At 42.0% G+C, this 23,456-nt stretch overlaps 1 protein-coding gene across 3 annotated transcripts in view; it reads right to left on the minus strand.

The window, feature by feature from the left end:
• kat6b (K(lysine) acetyltransferase 6B) overlaps positions 1–23,456 on the minus strand; it is a 236,014-nt gene that overhangs the window by 148,715 nt on the left and 63,843 nt on the right. For all 3 annotated transcript variants that reach the window (XM_072282937.1, XM_072282935.1, XM_072282936.1), the window contains exons 3-4: positions 19,671–19,779; positions 8,564–8,679 (exon numbers count right to left, since the gene is read on the minus strand). In XM_072282937.1, coding sequence (XP_072139038.1) covers positions 8,564–8,679; positions 19,671–19,779 — 225 coding nt within the window. The remainder of the gene's footprint in view (positions 1–8,563; positions 8,680–19,670; positions 19,780–23,456) is intronic.

Raw genomic sequence — 23,456 nt, forward strand, 5'->3', positions numbered from 1 at the left:
ACATATGGCTGTGGAAGCCCGATCATTGAGCGTGTTTAAGGAGGAGATTGACAGGTATCTAATTAGTCAGGGAAAAAGCTGGAAATTGGAACTAGATGGGTGAATAGTTTAGCTCATGGGGGAGCTGCGGAGCAGACTCAATGGGCCGAATGGCCTACATCTGCTCCTTTGTCTTGTGATCTTGTGAAATGTGGCAAACGTTCAGGGGATATTTGCGTGGCGTTCTGCATAGGTACATTCCAATGAGACAGGGAAAGGATGGTAGGGTACAGGAACTGTGGTGTACAAAGGCTGTTGAAAATCTAGACAAGAAGAAAAGAAAAGCTTACGAAAGGTTCAAAAAACTAGGTAATGATATTGATCTAGAAGATTATAATACCAGCAGGAAGGAGCTTAAGAATGAAATTAGGAGCGCCAGAAAGGGCCATGAAGAGGCTTTGGTGAACAGGATTAAGGAAAACCCTAAGGCATTCTGCAAGTATGTCAGGAGCAAGAGGATAAGACGTGAGAGGATAAGACATAACAGAATAGACCAAATAAGTGTGACAGTGGAAAAGTGTGTACGAAACCCAGAGGAGGTAGCAGAGGTACTTAATGACTACTTTGCTTCAGTATTCACTACGGAAAAGGACCTTGGCGATTGTAGGGATGACTTACAGCGGATTGAAAAGCTTGAGCATTGAGACGTTAAGAAAGAGGATGTGCTGGAGCTTTTGGAAAGCATCAAGTTGGATAAGTCTCCGGGACTGGATGAGATGTACCCCAGGCTACTGGGAGGTGAGGTAGGAGATTGCTGAGCCTCTAGCAATAATCTTTGTATCATCATTGGGGATGGGAGAGGTTCCAGAGAATTGGAGGGTTGCAGATGTTGTTCCCTTATTCAAGAAAGGGAGTAGGGATAGCCCAGGAAATTATAGACCAGTGAGTCTTACTTCAGTGGTTGGTAAGTTGATGGAGAACATCCTGAGAGGCAGGATTTATGAACATTTGGAGAGGCATAATATGATTAGGAATAGTCAGCATGGCTTTGTCAAAGGCAGGTCATGCCTTACAAGCCTGAGTGAATTTTTTTGGAATGTGACTAAGCACATTGATGAAGGCAGAGCAGTAGATGTAGTGTATATGGATTTCAGCAAGGTGTTTGATAAGGTACCTCATGCAAGACTTATTGAGAAAGTAAGGAGGTATGGGATCCAAGGGGACATTGCTTTGTGGATCCAGAATTGGCATGCCCACAGAAGGCAAAGCGTGGTTGTAGAAGGGTCACATCCTGCATGGAGGTCGGTGACCAGTGGTGTGCCTCAGGGATCTGTTCTGGGATCCCTTCTCTTCGTGATTTTTATAAGTGACCTGGATGAGGAAGTGGAGGGATGGGTTAGTAAATTTGCTGATGACACAAAGGTTGGGGGTGTTGTGGATAGTGTGGAGGGCTGTCAGAGATTACAGCGGGACATTGATAGGGTGCAAAACTGGGCTGAGAAGTGGCAGATGAAGTTCAACCCAGATAAGTGTGAGGTGGTTCATTTTGATAGGTAAATTATGACGGCAGGATATAGTATTAATGGTAAGACTCTTGGGAGTGTGGAGGAATCTTGGGGTCCGTGTCCATAGGACACTCAAAGCTACACTGCATAGGTTGACTGTGTGGTTAAGAGGGCATATGGTGCATTGGCCTTCATCAACTGTGGGACTGAGTTCAAGAGCCAAGAGGTAATGTTATAGCTGTGTAGGACCCTGGTCAGACCCCACTTCGAGTACTGTGCTCAGTTCTGGTCACCTCACTACAGGAAGGATGTGGAAAATATAGAAAGGGTGCAGAGGAGATTCACAAGGACGTTGCCTGGATTGGAGCGTATGGTTTACGAGAATAGATTAAGTGAACTTGGCCTTTTCTCCTTGGAGCGACAGAGGAAGAGAGGTGACCTGATAGAGGGATGTAAGATGATGAGAGGCATTAATCATGTGGATAGCCAGAGGCTTTTTCCCAGGCTGAAATGGCTAACATGAGAGGGCACAGTTTTAAGGTGCTTGGAAGTAGGTACAGAGGAGATGTCAGGGGTAAGTTGTTTTTTTTTTAAATGCAGAGAGTGGTGAGTGCGTGCAATGGGCTGCCAGCGACAATGGTGGAGGCGGATACAATAGGGTCTTTTCAGAGGCTCCTGGATAGGTACATAGAGCTTAGAAAAATAGAGGGCTATGGGTAACCCTAGTAATTTCTAAAGTAAGTACATGTTCGGCACAGCATTGTGGGCTGAAGGGCCTGTATTGTGCTGTAGGCTTTTTGTATTTCTATGTTTCTAAATGGCACTCTTCTGTGGAAATAGGCAAGCAATAAGCCTGCAGGACCAGTAAGGAAATGTTCCAGATAAGCACACCCTGACTCAAACCATTCCGGATGGTACTTCTATACATTTATTCAGCATTGGCTGATAAAACTGAAAGAATCAGGTTTTGAAGGACCACCAATCTTAATTAACTTCTCAAAAGGTGATAATGGGACTTGAAGATTCAAAATGCTTGAATATAAAGCTGGCTTGGGTGAAAAATGTGTTCTCTTCCCAGTAACAGGATTAGGCCATTCATACCTACAAATGTGTTTTTCATTCAATTAGGACATAGCTGAACTGTATGTTAACTCCATTCATCACCTTTGCTCCATAGCCCTTAACACCTTGAGGAAAAAAATCTCAGTGTTGAAACGTTGATACTTTGGAAAGGAGCCTCGACACCAGGTGAGAGTAGGTTTTATGGCAGTAAGTTGACCTAAAATATTTGTAGAAAGAAGGCCAAAGCACTGACAGCACGAGCAGGCTGAAGATGGAGACACAAAGGAAAGAATGGAAGAGAAGGCTAATAAACACTCCAAAATGTTGTGAAGGGTGAAATTTGGAGGAATACAACAAGCACATGAGCAAAAAAGGAAGTGACAAGTGGTGTGTTGGCAAGGTGTTGGTGGAGGAGGGAAGAGCCTTCCTCATAAAAACTGGTCTGATTTTCATCTCATAGCCATATTCAGGATTGCACAGTATACAATTGGCCATCAGAATCTGGTTTATTATCACTGACAAATGTTCTGAAATTTGTTGTTTGTTGTTTTGCAGCTGCAGTACAATGCACAATTTAAGTATTCCTCTAGGTTAAATATATATTAAAGCCACTATGTTGACGTGCATTTTGGGACTTAAGAAAGATCCTCTACTAGTTTTGTGTTGCTTTCTTTACTAACACAAGAAGGATAACAGATCTGAATTCTTCAACAATGAGGAAGAGTCAGCACCATCATGTCAGTATTAACCACCAAACCTCAGAAAATGGGCCTCTGTTCCTTCCTTAGCAACTGGATCCTTGATTCTTCATCAGAAGGCCACAGTCAGTGTGGATCAGAAATAACATCACCTCCTCACTGATGTATCCCACAGGTGCACCTCAAGGATGTGTGCTTCGGTCACTACTCTACATTCTCTACACTTATGACTGTGGCTAAGCGCAACTCGAAAACCATCTGTTAAGTCATATATGACACCACGATTGTTGGTAAAACCTCAGATGGCAATGATGACATACAAGAAATGAGACAGATCATCTGGTCGTGGTGTCGCAACAATAACCTCCCATTCAGTGCCAGTTGGACCATGGAATGGATTGTTGGATTTCAGGAAGGGGAAGTCAGGAGATCATACACCAATTGTCAATGAGGGATCTGTAATGAAAAGGGTGAGATTTTCTGGATGTTTAACGTCTCAGAGGATCTGCCCTGAGCCCAACACATTGTTTCAGTTGTGAGAAAGGCATGACAGTGGCTCTATTTTTTAAGGAGCTTGAGGAGGCTCTTGCAAATTTCAAAGGATGTACAGTGGAGAACAGTCTGACTGGTTGCATCACAGGACTACAAGAACCTACCAAGTTACAGACTCAGCTAGCTCCATCATGGGCACAACTCTCCCACCATCAAATACATCATTAAGAGACAGTGCTTCAAGGTGGTGGCATCTTGACCATCAAGGACATGCCCTTTTCTCATTACTACCAGGTGCCACAGGAACCTGAAGATCTACACTCAGAAATTCAGGATCAGATTCTTACACTAAGCCAGCAGGTTCCTGAAAGTTCATGAACCATAAACGCTACCTCATTAATCCCTTGTGTTATTTATTTATTTTGTAGTTAAATGTTATATCTTTGTGCTGTTCTGAAGCTGTTAAACAACAAATTTCATGTCATGCAAGGCAGTGATAGTAAAACTGAATCTGATTCTGTCTACAAGGACATTCTTCATTCCAACAGACAGATTTGCTGCAAAGGGCAACAAACTGTGTCCTATCCTTATCCAATAGGATAGTGGATAGTGCAGAAGATGAGTAAAGAAAGGATATAGTGAGACATGCAAATCATCTTCAGATATGGGTGGAGAAATGGCAGATGGAGTTTAACCCAGCCAAATGCAAAGTGTTGCACTTTAGGAGATCAAATGTAAGGTGACAGTACACCGTTAATGGCAAGGTGCATAACAGTGTTGAAGTACAGAGGGATCTTGGGATCCAAGTCCATAGTTCACTGAAAGTATCTGCACAGGTTGACAGCGTGGTTAAGAAGGCATGTGGCATGCTTGCCTTTATAAGTTGAGGAAGTGAGTTTAAGTGTTGGGAAGTTACGTTACAGTTTTATAAAGCTCTAGTTAGGCTATATCTGCTATGTTGCTTTCAGTTCTGGACTCCCCACTAAAGGAAGTATGTCAGGGTTTTGGAGAAGACACAGTGGCTTAACAGGATGCTGCCTGGATTAGAGAGCATGCGCTAAAAGGAGGAGTTGGATAAACTTGGTTTGTTTTCTCTGGAACAGAGAAGGCTGAAGGGAGATCTGATAAGAAGTTTAAGTACATCAGATATAGGTGCAGAATTAGGTCATTCAAACCATCGAGTCTGCTCCAACATTCCATCATGGCCACTTTATTATTCCTCTCAATCCCATTCTCCTGCCTTCTCCCCATAACCTTTGACGTCTTTACTAATAAGAAACTATCAACCTCTGTTTTAAATATACCTAATGACTTGGCCTCCATGGCCATCTATGGCATTGAATTCCACTGATTCACTACCCTCTGGCTAAAGAAATTCCTCCTCATCTGTGTTCTAAAGTGATGTCCCTCTATTCTGAGGCTGTGCCCTCTGGTCCTAGATTCTCCCATTGTGGAAAACATCCTCTTCACATCCACTCCATCTAGGCCTTTCAATATTCAGTGAGATCCCCCATCATTCTTCTAACTCCAGTGTGTACTGGCTCAGAGGCATTAAATACTCCTCATACACTAACCCTTTCATTCCTGGAATCATTCCCATGAACCTCTTCTGAACCCTCTCCTATACCACATATCTGTGAAACAGGGACACCTCTTTTTCCCTTATTAGGGAGAGAGAGACCCTGTAGTATGTCAAATTACTGGGTGAATGAGTAGTCTTTGGGGTACTGCAAGTCTGTGTCTTTATTGACGCTTTGCTGCACACTTGAGTGCTCGGTGGAGGGTGCTGATGCTTTATTTGGAGCACTCCTCTGTTTTTGTGGACGTTTGCAAAGAAAAAGAATTTCAGGATGTATATCGTATACATTTCTCCCAACATTAAATGTACCTACTGAAACCCATCTTTTATTAGATAAAGGGCCCAAAATACTCCAAGTGTAGTCTGACCAATGTTTTATAAAGCTACAGTATTACATCCTTGCTTTTATATTCTAGTCCTCTTGAAATGAATGCTAACATTGCATTTGCGTTCCTTACCACCTTTAAGGGAACCATGCTGACTCTGGCCTATTCTATCATGTGCCTTCAAGTAGCTCAAAACCTCATCCTTCATAATCGACTCCAATATCTTCCCAACCACGGAAGTCAGGCTAACTGGTTTATAATTTTCTTCCTCTTGTTTCCCTCCCTTCTTAAAGAATTGAGTGTCATTTGCAATTTTCCAGTTCTCCGGGACCATTCCAAAATCTAGTGATTAGAGTCATAGAAACAGGGCCTTTGGCCCATCTAGTCCTCGCTGAAACTATTCAAACTGCCTACTCCCATCGACCTGCACCAGGACCATAGCCTTCCTTACCCTTACCATCATTCTTGAATGATCAGTACTAATGTCTCTATAACCTCTTCAGCTACCTCTCTCAGAACCCTGGGGTGTAGTCCATCTGGTCCAGGTGACATCTACATAAAGACCTTTCAGCTTCCGAAGCACCATCACTTTAGTAATAGCAATTTCACTAACTTCTGCCCCCTGACACACTCACATTTCTGGCATACTGCTGGTGTCCTCTGGAGAATGATGCAAAATACTTCAGTTCATTTACCATTTATTTGTCCCCCATTACTATTTCTTTATAAAATTATAAGAGGCATAGATAGAATAGATGGCTTGTATCTTTCTCCTAGGTTTGAAATGTGCATACCATAGGGCACGTATTTAAAGTGAGGGGTTAAGTTCAATGATGTGCAGGACAAGTTTTTTTCCCTACACAGAAAGTGGTGGGTGCCTGGACTGTGCTGCCTGGGGTGGTATGGAGGCAAATACCATAGAGGCATTCAAGAGGGTCTTAGATAGGCACATGGATGCCCAGAAAATGGAAGGATTATGTAGCCATAAGGGATTTGTAGCCATATGGCATTATGTAGCCATAAGGGATTTGTTTAATTAGAACGTAAGAACATAAGATATAGGAGCCACCTGGCCCATCGAGCCTGCCCTGCCATTCAATAAGATCATGGCCGATCTGTCTGTAAACTCAGCTCCATCTACCTGCCTTTTCTCCATAACCCTTAATTCCCTTACTATGTAAAAACCTATCTGTTTCTTAAATATATTTAGTGAGGAAGCCTCAACTGTTTCCCTGGGCAGAGAATTCCACAGGTTCACCGCTCTCTGGGAAAAACAGTTTCTCCTCATCTCCATCTTAAATCTTCTCCCCTGAACCTTGGGCAATGTCCCCTAGTCCTAGTCTCATCTACCAATGGAAACAACTTTCCTACTTCTATCTCATCTATCCCTTTCAAAATTTTGTATGTTTCTATAAGATCCCCTCTCATTCTTCTGAATTCCAGAGAGTATAGTCTGAGGTGACTCAACCTCTCCTCATAGGTTAACCCCTTCATCCCTAGAATCAACCTGGTGAACCTCCTCTGCACTGCCTCTAAAGTCAGTATATCCTTCCTCAAGTACGGAGACAAGAACTGCACACAGTACTCCAGGTGCAGCCTCACCAGTATCCTGTACAGTTGCAGCATAACCTCCCTGCTCTTGAATTCAATCCCTCTAGCAATGAAGGCCAACATTCCATTTGCCTTTTAATAACCTGTTGTACCTGCAAGCCAACTTTTGGCGATTCATGAACGAGCACTCCCAAGTCCCTCTGCACAACAGCATTCTGCAATCTTTCACCATTTAAATAATAATCTGCTCTTCTATTATTCCTTCCAAAGTGCATGATCTTGCATTTACCAACATTGTATTCCATCTGCCAGACCTTGGCCCACTCACTTAACCTGCCTATATCCCTCTGCAGACTCTCCACATCCTCCGTACAATTTGCTTTTCCACTCAGTTTAGTGTCATCAGCAAACTGTGCTACACTACACTCAGTCCCCTCTTCCAAATCATCAACGTAAATGGTAAACAGCTGCAGGCCCAGCACCGACCCCTGCAGCACCCCACTCACCACTGACTGCCAACTGGAGAAACACCCATTTATACCAACTCTCTGCCTTCTATTGGTTAACCAATCCACTATCCATGCCAATACACTTCCTCCGACTCCATGCATCTGTATCTTATTTATAAGTCTCTTGTGCGGCACCTTATCGAACATCTTCTGGAAATCCAAGTATACAACATCCACCTGTTCCCCTCTATCCACTGCACTCATTATGTCCTCAAAGAACTCCAGTAAGTTTGTCAAACAGGACCTGCCCTTTCTGAATCCATGCTGCTCCTGTCTAATGGAACCACTCCTTTCTAAACGTTTCGCTATTTCTTCCTTAATGACAGCTTCAAGCATTTTCCCGACTATAGACGTTAAGCTAACTGGCCTATAGTTGCCCGTCTTTTGCCTACATCCTTTTTTAAAAAGTGGCGTGACATTTGCTGTCTTCCAATCCACTGGGATCTGCCCAGAATCTAGAGAGTTCTGGTAAATGATTACCAACGCGTCGACTATAACCTCTGCCAATTCCTTCAGCACCCTGGGATGCATCTCATCAGGACCAGGGGACTTATCTACCTTCAGGCCCTCTAATTTGCTCATCACTATCTCTTTAGTGACAGTGATTGTATCAAGGTCCTCACCTCCCATTTTGTTCATAACATCCTTCTTTGGCATATTAGACGTGTCCTCCACCGTGAAATTTAATTACTAATTTAAGTAGTTTGGCCTGAATGGCCTGCCCTGTGCTGTACTGTACCATGTTCTACTAACTTTGAGGGAAGTTGATGAAATGCATTAAATTTCCACTCTCCTCCTCTACAAAACATGTAGTGATAAAGATGATCTTTAGAAGCTTGAAAGAAAAAAATATAATACTTACAGCATTTTTTCCTTGATCTTGACAAGCACTACAAGTCTTGCACTCAATACATTGCCATCTTAAGGTTTTCACATGGGCTGTTAACTCTGGAGAGAATTTTAAACATGATGGATGCCCTATAAAAGGGAAACATTATATTAATAGCTGATAATATTATAGAAATATTTCTAATTACTCAGTGTTACTAGAAACAAAGCTAATCTTGCAGGTTCGGCAGCCAAAAGCATCCCATGCTTTGGCACTAAATTATTCAAAAAACTTCCTAAATTCAAACCTCATTGTGCTCTGGCTCAGCAACTGCAGAAATGGGAAAACACACAAAGTTAACCGTGAAGACTTAGGCACAGTGAAAGTCTCTTCTTATCTGCCATTCATTTCAAACCATTCAATACACAAGATCAGTAAAAGCATAAACACGTGGACATGCGGGAATATAACAGAAGTCAGCTAGGCTGCTGTTAGCTTCCTGATATTGGCTATGCAGATTTACAAACCTTCATAGTTAAGGGTTAGGAAGGTTGTACTATTGATCTGAAGAATTTGTGAAAAAAAACAAGAGTTTGGTAACATAGCAATATTGTAAGAGCAAACAAAAGAACTAATTTTAAGTGCAAAAATTGTCTTTTATTTGAAAAGATGGTGCAAAATGCTGTACCGTGAATAATAGGAAAAAACTGAAAGTAAACCTATACACAATGTTGTTAGATCTGGAGATGGTGTTGCCCAGAAGACAAGAATGAGGTGTAAATTGTATGTTCACAGCTTTATGAATGTTCATCATAGTGCAGGTCAGGCAGGGTCAGCCTGGACCAGCAAACAAGGCAGGTAAAGAAGTAACAAAAAACTTGACCACATGCTCTACCTTTATACTGCACATCAGTCTAAATCAGAGTAGACAAGGAAAACTGTGAGCAGACTGTTGTCAAACAGCTTCCAACGAATATCAGTGGCATGCACTTGCATGGCCATTAGACAATACACCATGCTTCAAATGAACAGTATTTTTTTAATAGTGTCAGTTGTGTGCATTTATGTTCAAAAAGCACTGCTCTTTGTCACCGATAGTTGATGAGAAATGAGCTTAAGATAATTCAGAACTCTTTTTGCTCACCAGGGATTCAAGCATTCAGGCTTAGAGATGCAAGAAGTAACCAGGAGCAAAAATGAAAAGAGTTCACACTTCAGGAAATTAGGAATTGCAAAGAATTTGAAGGTATCAACAATCATCTTTAACGTTACAATGAAAATGAAGTTCTGGAACATGCAACAGTTTCCATCATCGTTCATATGCACATGCTGGCCATTAGAAACTGCACTGTGCTTAGAGCAAACAGTTTTAAAAAAGCATCAACTTTGTATGCTTATGTTATTTATTTGGGCCAACTGACACCAAATTAAAAAACAGTGATATTTTTGACAACACTACTTCATATGAGGTGGCAGTCCATTATCTATTCCAGACGTCTGTGCTGATTTTGTTCATTTACAATCAAAAGATCAGGGCAGTGTTCACTGTATGAATTCCTCTGTCAATAACTATCAGGAACTAATACAGTTTTATAGTACAATACACAGTACTGTAGTAGAGTTGGTAGTTCTGATTTGTTTGGCATTTCATTTAAATACATAATTTGCTGCTCAGTTAAATAGTAGTTTATCTTTTCTTAAACTTCAGTTAATTGGGGCAGCTGCTTAATTAACCAGAATATACTGACTATACGATAAATTACTAAATGTTTACAGATAAACAGGAGATGGTGCAAATATAAAGAAAGCTAAAAATATACAGAAACACTCAATAAAAACACAAATCTAGATCCCAATTCAACAACATGAACACAAGAAAGTAAGAAAGGAATGTGTGTGAGACTAAATAGAACAAGATGGATACATGTGAGAGAATATCGTGGAGTTCAAAGGCAAGCAAAAAAAAAAACCATGAGGTGAGCAAAACACCTCGGAAAAATACATTAAAAAAAAGGATAGAGTCAAAGCGTTCAGGAGTGAAGCCAATTACACTGAATATGTTGTACTTTTATGAAAACATTGGATTTGGCAATAAAAAAAAACAGCATTTTAAGTGGAAAAAGATACAAAATACTTGCATACATTTCTATGGAGCTATTAAACTGATGTCACGGTTTACATATGCACATTATTTCCTTTGCTGTCAAAATGTGTTTTCATGATAGTTTATATAAAATCTTATGTTATGCTGTGTAAAATATTTAAATACCAAAAATAGTTCATGTTTTATTTCTGGTATCATCTTAGCCTAAGCGGCTACTTTTAAGTGTGAACACGAGGAAATCTGCAGATGCTGGAAACTGAAGCAACACAAGCAAATTGCTGGTGGAACGCAGCAGGTTAGGCAGCACCTATAGGAAGAAGTACAGTCGACGTTTCGGGCCGAGACCCTTCGCCAGCATTTTGTGTGTATTACTTTTAAGTGTGAAATGCCCTGGGAAGACACACATCATCAGGTATTTGTATATGGTTACTTCATCAATTCACATTATGTAATGGCTAGGTTCAAGAACAAACACCTCAATAACATGGGCTTCAGGACCCACACCACCAGGTTCAGGAATAGAGATTATCCCTCTAGCATCGGGCTTTTGAACCAGAGGGGATAACTTCACTCATCTCATCACTGAACTGTTTTTCACAATGTACAGACTCCCTTTCAAGGACTCTTCATTTTATGTTCTTGACATTTATTGCTTATTTATATTATCATTTTTTTTTTTTTACTTGTTGCATTTGCAGTTTGATGCCTTTTGCACTTTGGTCCTTGGTTCATTCTGTTGGGTGTGGTCTTTCATTGATTCTATTCTGCTTCCTGTCTTTACTGTAAATGCGCACAAGAAAATGAATCTCGAGGTTGCATATAGTGACATATATGTACTTTGATAACAAATTTACTCTGAACTTTATGGTATATTTATATAATTAAAATAGCAAGAGTACATTTATCAAGGTACATTCAGATACTGCCTGAAGCAGGTTTGACACTGTTGTGATCTACCAAGCTGAAGTATAAGCTGAACAATGTCAAACAAGAGAAAATCTGCAGATGCTGTAAATCCAACCAACACACATAAAATACTGGAGGAACTCATCAGGCCAGGCAGGATCAATGGAAAAGAGTACAGTTCACATTTCAGGCTGAGACCCTTCGAAAGGAATGGAGAAAAAAAGATGAGGAGTAGCTTTAAAAGGTGGGGGTGTGGAGGGGGTGGAGGGGAGAGAGAAATAGAAGGTGATAGGTCAAACCAGGAGGGGAAGGAATGAAGTAAAGAGCTAGGAAGTTGATTTGGTGAAAGAGACACAGGACTGGAGGAGGAGGAATCTAACAGAAGACAGAAGGCAATGGAAGAAAAAGGGGGCTGGAGCATCAGAGGGAGAAATGTACTGGTGAAAATAACCTGACTAGTTGCATCATGGTTTGAACATCTGGAATGCAAGGTGCAGACAGTGGACTCTGCCAAATACATCATGGGGCCTTCCCTCCTCATCACTGCTAGTATCTACAAGAGGTGCTGCCTCAGGAAGGCAACATCTCTCAAAGATCCACACCATCCAGGTCATGCCATCTTCTCAGAACTGCCATTGAGCAGGAAAATGAAGAAAAATTGCAGTATCCAGATATGCAAAGCTGATAAAGACCTACCCACACTGGCTCAAGGCTGTAATTGCTGCCAAAGGCACATCTACTAAATTCTGACTTGAAGGGGGTAATTATGCAATTATTTTGTGATTTATATTTGTAATTAATTTAGATCACTATGTAGAGATCTGTTTTCACTTTGATACATAGAACATAGAATAGTACAGCACCTTACAGGCCCTTCGGCCCACAATGTTGTGCCGACCCTCAAACCCTGCCTCCCATATAACCCCTCCACCTTAAATTCCTCCATATACCTGTCCAGTAGTCTCTTAAACTTCACTAGTGTATCTGCCTCTACCACCGACTCAGGCAGTGCATTCCACGCACCAACCACTCTCTGAGTAAAAAACCTTCCTCTAATATTCCCCTTGAACTTCCCACCCCTTATCTTAAAGTCATGTCTTCTTGTATTGAGCAGTGGTGCCATAGGGAAGAGGCGCTGGCTATCCACTCTATCTATTCCTCTTAATATCTTGTACACCTTTAACATGTCTCCTCTCATCCTCCTTCTCTCCAAAGAGTAAAGCCCTAGCTCCCTTAATCTCTGACCATAATCCATACTCTCTAAACCAGGCAGCATCCTGGTAAATCTCCTCTGTACCCTTTCCAATGCTTCCACATCCTTCCCATAGTGAGGCGACCAGAACTGGACACAGTACTCCAAGTGTGGCCTAACCAGAGTTTTATAGAGCTGCATCATTACCCCGCAACTCTTAAACTCTATCCTTCGACTTATGAAAGCTAACACCCCATAAGCTTTCTTAACTACCCTATCTACCTGTGAGGCAACTTTCAGGGATCTATGGACAAATACCCCCAGATCCCTCTGCTCCTCCACACCACCAAGTATACTGCCATTTACTTTGTACTCTGCCTTGGAGTTTGTCCTTCCAAAGTGTATCACCTCACACTTCTCCGGGTTGAACTCCATCTACCACTTCTCAGCCCACTGCTGCATCCTATCAATGTCTCTCTGCAATCTTTGACAATCCTCTACACTATCCACAACATCACCAACCTTTGTGTCGTCTGCAAACTTGCCAACCCACTCTTTTACTCCCACATCCAGGTGGTTAATAAAAATCACGAAAAGTAGAGGTCCCAGAGCCGATCCTTGTGGGACACCACTAGTCACAACCCTCCAATCTGAATGTACTCCCTCCAGCATGACCCTCTGCCTTTGGCAGGCAAGCCAATTCTGAATCCACCTGGCCAAACATCCCTAGATCCCATGCCTTCTGACTTTCTGAATAAGCCTACCGTGTGGAACCTTGTCAAATGCCTTACTAAAATCGATATAGATCACATCCACTGCACTACCCTCATCTATATGCCTGGTCACCTCCTCAAAGAACTCTATCAGGCTTGCTAGACACGATCTGCCCTTCACAAAGCCGTGCTGACTGATCAGACCATGATTCTCTAAATGCCTACAGATCCTATCTCTAAGGATCTTTTCCAACAGCTTTCCCACCACAGACGTAAGGCTCACTGGTCTATAATTACCCGGACTATCCCTACTACCTTTTTTGAACAAGGGGACAACATTCGCCTCCCTCCAATCCTCCGGTACCATTCTCGTGGACAACGAGGACATAAAGATCCTAGCCGAGGCTCAGCAATCTCTTCCCTCGCCTCGTGGAGCAGCCTGGGGAATATTCCATCAGGCCCCGGGGACTTATCCGTCCTAATGTATTTTAACAACTCCAACTCCTCCTCTCCCTTAATATCAACATGCTCCAGAACATCAACCTTACTCATACTGTCCTCACCATCATCAAGTTCCCTCTCACTGGTGAATATCGAAGAGAAGTATTCATTGAGGACCTCGCTCACTTCCACAGCCTCCAGGCACATCTTCCCACCTTTATCTCTAATCGGTCCTACCTTCACTCCTGTCATCCTTTTTTTCTTCACATAATTGAAGAATGCCTTGGGGTTTTCCTTTAACCTATTCGCCAAGGCCTTCTCATGCCCCCTTCTTGCTCTTCTCAGCCCCTTCTTAAGCTCCTTTCTTGCTTCCCTATATTCCTCAATAGACCCATCTGATCCTTGCTTCCTAATCCTCTTGTATGCTGCCTTCTCCCACCTGACTAGATTTTCCACCTCACTTGTCACCCATGGTTCCTTCACCCTACTATTCTTTATCTTCCTCACTGGGACAAATTTATCCCTAACATCCTGCAAGAGATCTCTAAACATCGACCACATGTCCATAGTACATTTCCCTGCAAAAACATCATCCGAATTCACACCCGCAAGTTCTAGCCTTATAGCCTCATAACTTGCCCTTCCCCAATTAAAAATTTTCCTGTCCTCTCTGATTCTATCCTTTTCCATGATAATGCTAAAGGCCAGGGAGCGGTGGTCACTGTCCCCCAGATGCTCACCCACTGAGAGATCTGTGACCTGACCTGGTTTGTTACCTAATACTAGATCTAGTATGGCATTTCCCCTAGTTGGCCTGTTAACATACTGTGATAGGAATCCGTCCTGGACACACTTAACAAACTCTGCCCCATCTAAACCCTTGGAACTAATCAGGTGCCAATCAATATTAGGGAAGTTAAAGTCACCCATGATAACAACCCTGTTATTTTTGCACCTTTCCAAAATCTGCCTCCCAATCTGCTCCTCGGTATCTTTGCTGCTACCAGGGGGCCTATAGAATGCTCCCTATAGAGTAACTGCTCCCTTCCTGTTCCTGACTTCCAGCCATACTGACTCAAAAGAGGATCCTGCTACATTACCCACCCTTTCTGTAGCTGTAATAGTGTCCCTGACCAGTAATGCCACCCCTCCTCCCCTTTCCCCCCTCTCTATACAAAAGAGTCTTCTTTTGTTGATCAATGTCAAAAAAGCCACATTAAATCCACTGTGATTCAATGTAGTAAAACAATAAAGCATGAACATTTCTGGGGGGGGGGGGTTGAATACTTTTTATAGGCATTGTAAGTCACCTGGAGCAGATTATGTAAGCACTAGGGTTCTTAAAGCAGTGGCTGAAGAGACCGTGGAGGCATTAGTAATGACCTTTCAACAATCAACTGATTCTGGCATGATTCCGGAGGAACAGGAAAAATTGCAAATGTCACACCATTCTTCAAGACGGGTAAGAGGCAGAAGAAAGAAAACTCTAAGCCAGTTAGTCTGACCTCAGTGGATGGGAAGAAGTTGGAGTTGATTGTTAAGGATATGGTTTCGAGTTACTTAGAGGCACATGATAAAATATGGTTTCCTTCAGGAAAATCTTGCCTGACAAATTTATTTGAATTCTTTGAAGAAATAACAAGCAGGAGATATGGAGGTAAGGAAATAAGGTGAGAGAGGGAAATGGGAATAGGGGATGATGAAGGGGAATCACCAGAAGTTCAAGAAATTGATGTTCATGCCATCAGTTTGGAGCCTACCCAGATGGAATATACGGTATTGCTCCTCAGACCCGAGTGTTGCTTCATCGTGACTGTACAGGATATCATGGCCTGGCATGTCAGAATGGGAATGGGAAGTGGAATTAAAATTAACCTTCCTCTGGTGCTCCTCCCCCTTTTCTTTCTACCATGGCCTGCTGTCTTCTCCCATCTGATTCTTCCTTCTCCAAGCTCTGTACCTCTTTCACCAACCAACTTCCCAGCTCTTCCCCCCCCCCCCAGTTTCATGTATCACCTTCCTCCCCTTCCCCCACCTTCTAATTCTGACTCCATCTCTTTTTTTTCCAGTCACGATGAAGGATCCTGGCCCAAAACGTCGACTATACGCTTATCTATATATCTATCTACTCCATTTTGAGTACAAAGTCTGGCCCTGTGGCTCAGAAGGCTAGGGAACTGAAGAGGGTGCCTTCAGTAATAGGGGACTCTGTAGTTAAGGGACCAGATAGGTGATTCCTTGGAGATGAAAAAGAAACACGAATGGTAGTTTGCCTCCCAGGTGCCAGGGTCCACTATGTTCCTGAACACATCCAAAATATCCTGAAAAGGGAGAGTGAGCAGGCAGAAGTCATGGTACATATTAGTACCAATAACATAGGTAGAAAAAGGGAGGTGGTCTTGAAAAGTGACTACAGGGAGTTTGGAATGAAGTTGAGAAGCAGGACTTCAAGAGTATTAATCTCAAGATTGCTGCCTGTGCCATGTGACAGTGAGGATAAGAATAGAATGAAGTGGCAGATAAATGTGTGGCTGAAGAACTGGAGCATGGTGCAGGGTTTCAGATTTCTGGATCACAGGGACCCTTTCTGGGGCAGATATGACCTATACAAAAGGGACAGGATGCAGTTGAATCCAAGGGGTACAAATGTCCTTGCAGGCAGGTTTGCTAGAGCTTTTGGGAGTGGTTTAAACTAATATGGTGGGGGATATGATCGAGCTGAGGATGAGCCAGCAGGTTTACAAGTAGATGATAGAACCATAGAACACTACAGCACAGAAAACAGGCCATTCAGCCCTCCTAGTCTGTGCCGAAACTTTATTTCACTAGTCCCATTGACCTGCACCCAGTCCATACCCTCCAGACCTCTCCCATCCATGTACCTATCAAATTTATTCTTAAAACTTGAGTCAGCCCACATTTACGTCAGATGGCAGCTCGTTCCACACTCCCACCACTCTCTGAGTGAAGAAGCTCCCTGTAATGTTCCCCCTAAACCTTTCCCCTTTCACCTTAAAGCCATGTTCTCTTCTAATCTAAGTGGAAAGAGCCTACTTGCATTTATTCTGTCTATACCTCTCATAATTTTGAAAACCTTTATCAAATCTCTCCTCATTCTTCTGTGCTCCAAGGAATAAAGTCCTAACCTGTTCAATCTTTCCCTATAACTCAACTCTTGAAGACCTGGCAACATCCCAGTAAATTTTCTCTGCACTCTTGAAGGGAGGATGAAGGATAATCCAAAGAGCTTTTACAAGTATATTAAGAGCAAAAGGATTGTAAGGGATAAAATTGGTCCTCTTGAAGATCAGAGTGGTCAGCTTTGTGCGGAACCAAAGGAAATGGGGGAGATCTTAAATAGGTTTTTTGCATCTGTATTTACTAAGGAAGCCGGCATGAAATCTATGGAATTGAGGGAATCAAGTAGTGAGACCATGGCAACTGTACAGATTGAAAAGGAAGAGGTGCTTGCTGTCTTGAGGAAAATTAAAGTGGATAAATCCTCGGGACCTGACAGGGTGTTCCCTCGGACCTTGAAGGAGACTAGTGTTGAAATTGCAGGGGCCCTGGCAGAAATATTTAAAATGTCGCTGTCTACAGGTGAAGTGCCGGAGGATTGGAGAGTGGCTCATGTTGTTCCGTTGTTTAAAAAAGGATCGAAAAGTAATCCGGGAAATTATAGGCTGGTGAGTTTAACGTCAGTAGTAGGTAAGTTATTGGAGGGAGTACTAAGAGACAGAATCTACAAGCATTTGGATAGACAGGGTCTTATTAGGAAGAGTCAACATGGCTTTGTGCGTGGTAGGTCATGTTTGACCAATCTGTTGGAGTTTTTCGAGGAGGTTACCAGGAAAGTGGATGAAGAGAAGGCAGTGGATATTCTCTACATGGACTTCAGTAAGGCCTTTGACAAGGTCCCGCATGGGAGGTTAGTTAGGAAAATTCAGTCGCTAGGTATACATGGAGAGGTGGTAAATTGGATTGGACATTGGCTCGATGGAAGAAGCCAGAGAGTGGTGGTAGAAAATTGCTTCTCTGAGTGGAGGCCTATGACTAGTGGTGTGCCACAGGGATCAGTGCTGGGTCCATTGTTATTTGTCATCTATATCAATGATCTGGATGATAATGTGGTAACTTGGATCAGCAAGTTTGCTGATGATACAAAGATTGGAGGTGTAGTAGACAGTGAGGAAGGTTTTCAGAGCCTGCAGAGGGACTTGGACCAGCTGGAAAAATGGGCTGAAAAATGGCAGATGGAGTTTAATACTGACAAGTGTGAGGTATTGCACGTTGGAAGGACAAACCAACGTAGAACATACAGGGTTAATGGTAAGGCACTGAGGAGTGCAGTGGAACAGAGGGATCTGGGAATACAGATACAAAATTCCCTAAAAGTGTCGTCACAGGTAGATAGGGTCGTAAAGAGAGCCTTTGGTACATTGGCCTTTATTAATCGTAGTATTGAGCTGGAATGTTATGATGAGGTTGTATAAGGCATTGGTGAGGCCGAATCTGGAGTATTGTGTTCAGTTTTGGTCACCAAATTACAGGAAGGATATAAATAAGGTTGAAAGAGTGCAGAGAAGGTTTACAAGGATGTTGCCGGGACTTGAGAAACTCAGTTACAGAGAAAGGTTGAATAGGTTGGGACTTTATTCCCTGGAGTGTAGAAGAATGAGGGGAGATTTGATAGAGGTATATAAAATTATGATGGGTATAGATAGAGTGAATGCAAGCAGGCTTTTTCCACTGAGGCAAGGGGAGAAAAAAACCAGAGGACATGGGTTAAGGGTGAGGGGGGAAAAGTTTAAAGGGAACATTAGGGGGGGTTTCTTCACACAGAGAGTGGTGGGAGTATGGAATGAGCTGCCAGACGAGGTGGTAAATGCGGGTTCTTTTTTAACATTTAAGAATAAATTGGACAGATACATGGATGGGAGGTGTATGGAGGGATATGGTCCATGTGCAGGTCAGTGGGACTAGGCAGAAAATGGTTCGGCACAGCCAAGAAGGGCCAAAGGGCCTGTTTCTGTGCTGTAGTTTCTATGGTTTCTATGGTTTCTTTCAATCTTACTGACATCCTTCCTATAGTTAGGTGACCAGAACTGCACACAATACTCCAAATTTGGCCTCAGCAATGTCTTATACAACTTCACCATAACATCCCAACTCCTATACTCAATACACGAGGAAATCTGCAGCTGCAACACACATTAAAGTTGCTGGTGAACGCAGCAGGCCAGGCAGCATCTCTAGGAAGAGGTACGGTCGACGTTTTGGGCCGAGACCCTTTGTCAGGACTAACTGAAAGAAGAGCTAGTAAGAGATTTAAAAGTGAGAGGATACTCAGTCCTTTGATTTGTGAATGCTAGGATGCCAAAAGCCTTCTTTACAACGCTGTCTACCTGTGAGCTGGAGTTCCTGTGGTGGTCCAACATTGAGTTCAATGTTGACTGGCAACCCTGCAACTGGTGGCGCCAAAGTGTATTGGTCTCTGTCATTCCTTTGGATTCATGAGCTGCGTGGAAAGTAGGGGTCTGCTTTATAGACAACAGCTTGTTCTCCATCTCGTACTGCCCTGGCTGGTGTACTGGATGGAGTATACGTAGACAACTAGGACAAAATATCCATGGAGGCCTCAAGAGTGTATATGGAAACAATAGTTCTAATTAGGCATGTTAATCTTGGAAAAATGCCTTACAGTGAATAAATCTGGAAGATTCCCACCAGTGAAAAATTCGTTGCATTTGTTGCACTACTACTGTACTAACAGATTCGACTCACCACTGCTACCACAGTCAGCGCAAGAGATGAGATCTTCTGCCTTTTTCTCTCGATTGCATTCCTTTGTTCCCAGGCAAAAACTGCAGATTGGAAAGGGATTTGCACGGGGCTAGAGACAAGAGATTTACTTCATTTAATTATTTAGCCACAACCTTCACAATAAATCATACACTATAAATGATACAAAATATTTAATCAAGTACACAGCATTTGCACATAATCTAGTTTGAAAGTGTATCACAATTTATCAATACAACTCCCTCCACATTGATCAATGGACAGTATTTTCATCGACAATGACCAACGGTTATTACTGTGGTCTGCACTGCTCATGTAACATACCTTAAGTCATCTCAGTTACGCTTTTTTGATTACTTTTCCCTTTAATTCTGATTAGTTTATTATCATTGACATCAGGGTACAAGGAAAATCCTTGCCCATGTGGAACTCCAAGTTAGCAGTATACATAGTAACGATAAATACAAAGGACAACAACGAAGAAAAATAGTGCAAATAGGAATGCAAAATGAAATGCTAGTGGTGTGATGTACTTTGAAGATGGATTGATGGAAGGAGGTAATGAGCTTGTGATAGATTGGGCAACGTTTAACAGTCCCCGATGGTTCAGAGCAAAGCAGACGCCACATTGGGCTGAAGGACGAAGCTTCAGAATAGCTTCTATAAATTTAATTGAATCTTCAACTTCATGTAAAAAGGTCACTTTGTTTTTCCATCTGTAAATAAAATTCAATGATCTGGTTACTGCAGAACCAAAATAAAATACTTTGGTAAGCATTATTAATGACTTGATCATGAAAATTCGAAGTAGTGTTAAGTGTGAACATGAGGAAATCTGCAGATGCTGGAATTTCAAGCAACACACATCAAAGTTGTTCAGGCAGCATCTCTAGGAAGAGGTACAGTCAATGTTTCGAGCCGAGACCCTTCGTCAGGACTAACTGAAGAAAGAGCTAGTAAGAGATTTAAAAGTGGGGGAGATCCGAAATGATAGGAGAAGACAGGAGGGGGAGGGATGGAGCCAAGAGCTGGACAGGTGATTGGCAAAAGGGATATGAGAGGATCATGGGACAGGAGGCCCAGGGAGAAAGAAAAGGCGGGGTGGGGGGGAAGCCCAGAGGATGGGCAAGGGGTATAGTGAGGGGGACAGAGGGAGAAATAGGAGAGAGAAAAACAGAATGTGTGTATATAAATAAATAACATTCACACATTCTTTTTCTCTCTGTCCCCTCACTATACCCCTTGCCCATCCTCCGGGCTTCCCCCCACCTTCTTTCTCCCTGGGCCTCCCATCCCATGATCCTCTCATATCCCTTTTGCCAATCACTTGTCCAGCTCTTGGCTCCATCCCTCCCCCTCCTGCCTTCTCCTATCATTTCGGATCTCCCCCTCCCTCTCCCACCTTCAAATCTCCTACTAGCTCTTCTTTCGGTTAGTCCTGACGAAGGATCTTGGCCCGAAACGTCAACTGTACCTCTTTCTATAGTGCTTAATTTCCCAAATTCTATTTAAGCAGGCCTGAATTATGAAATGATATTTTCTGATGATGTGTCAGCAACCTGGAACTTAGCTACGAAGCATAACCAGACAATATTATCTCTGTAACTATCAAACTGCAAACATAGGAATTATTCCACTTTACCCCAGAAGTAATTCAATAAGTCATGCAAATTAAGTAGTAAAAATATTTAAAACTGAAGTGACGAATCAGTCTGACAAAAATATAACTCAGCATACTAAGTGTAATAGATACATATCAAGCAATCTAGGATAAACTTTTGAAATGCTAAACAAAACTTGAGTTAAGTTTAAAAAAAGTGTTATGATTTTCTTTATCATTCAAGTCTCAAGGCAAGTTAAGGTGTGTACAAATGGTTGCTTCTGAATCTCTCAAAGATTGTAGTATTTAAGCCTATGCACATTATTAAACAAAAAAGAAAGCAGGCAAAGATTTGGGATTCTGTTTATCAGTGAAAAGCAGGCTCTGCACATCTTCAAGGATTCCCACCATCCAAGCTACGCTTTCTTCTCGCTTTTGCCATCAGGAAGGTGCTACAGGAGCTTCAGAACCAACACCACTAAGTTCAGGGACAGTTATTATTCCTCAACCAACAGGCTCCTGAACCAGCATGGAAAACTTCACTCACCTCAACACTAAACTGATTCCATAACCTATAGCAACACACATCAAAGTTGCTGGCGAATGCAGCAGGCCAGGCAGCATTTCTAGGAAGAGGTACAGTCGACGTTTCGGGCCGAGACCCTTCATCCTGACAAAGGGATTCAGCCCGAAATGTCGACTGTACTTCTTTCCCATAGAATGCCGGAGGAACTCAGCAGGCCAGGCAACACCAATGTGTGTTTCTAAATATTATTTATTAATTTATTATTATGTTTTACTTTTCGTATTTGCACAATTTGTTGTCTTTTGCACATTGGCTGTTTGTCGTGTGCAGTTTTTTTTATTAATTCTATTGTTTCATTGTATTTACTGCGAATGTCTGCAAGAAAATGAGTCTCAGGGTAGCATATGGTGACATATATGTACTCCAACCCCTTGAAAAATAATTGAAAGAAAGGAGCTTTGAACTCTTTAGGAGTTATTATGCAATCCTTCGCCATTGGATGACTATATTATTTTCTACCACTATCCTACTGCTAAATGCATGCTCAGATCTGCAAGGAAACATTACTGTAGTGAAGATTTAGATGGGGGAAGTTAAGAGAACTATAATTATTCAAATTCTAACAATATTATCCATTAACTTAAAATATTTATTTAACAAATCAGTTGGATTTGGCAAAAATGTCTTCAATTTATTTAATGAGTAAAAAAAATTACTGTAACTTATTTTACTGATGCAGATTAAATGTAATACTATAAAACATAGCAAGTATTACAAAAAGTGATAACAATTATTATACCCTTTAGTTAGTTCATTTTGAAAGACATCAAACCCCTCATATTTTCTTTTCGTAACATCTCATCTTCACAAACAATGCAAATCATTGATTCATTCCTTTCCTGGTCCAAGGCCCGAGCCCAACCATAAATGCAGATGCTTCGTGAAACTATCAACACAAAGTCAATTGTCATCTTGTGGAAAATAGACATCCTTGGGATGCTGCTAAAATTAAAATAAATGTTATAATCAAAGTACATCTATGTCACCATATACAACCCCGAGATTCATTTTCCTGTGGGCATACTCAACAAATCTACCGAATAGTAATTACAACAGGATCAATGAAAGATCAACTAGCATGCAGAAGACAACAAACTGTGCAAATACAAAAAAATAAACAGCAATAAATAACGAGAACAGGAGATAAAGAGTTGTTCAAAGTAAGATAATTGGTTGTGGGAACATATCAATGATGGGCAAGTGAAGTTGAGTGTAGTTACTCCTTTTTGTTTAAGAGCCTGATCGTTGAGAGGTAGTAACTGTTCTTGAACCTGGTGGTGTGAGTCCTGAGGCTCTTGTACCTTATACCTGATGACAGCAATGAGAAGAGAGCATGACCTGGGTGGTGGGGATCCCTGATTGATGCTGCTTTCCTACAACAGCATTTCATGTAGGTGTGCTCAATGGTTGGGAGAGCTTTACTCGTGATCGACAGGGCCAAATCCACTACTTTTTTGTACGATTTTCTGTTCAAAGGCATTGGTGTCTCCATTGCAGGCTGTGATGCAGCCAGTCAATACTTTCCACTATACATCTACAGAAGTTTATCAAAGTGTTTGATGTCATACCAAATCTCTGCAAA

The sequence above is a fragment of the Mobula birostris genome, chromosome 18, assembly GCF_030028105.1.
Source record: "Mobula birostris isolate sMobBir1 chromosome 18, sMobBir1.hap1, whole genome shotgun sequence".
In the NCBI taxonomy this organism is placed as follows: domain Eukaryota; kingdom Metazoa; phylum Chordata; class Chondrichthyes; order Myliobatiformes; family Myliobatidae; genus Mobula; species Mobula birostris.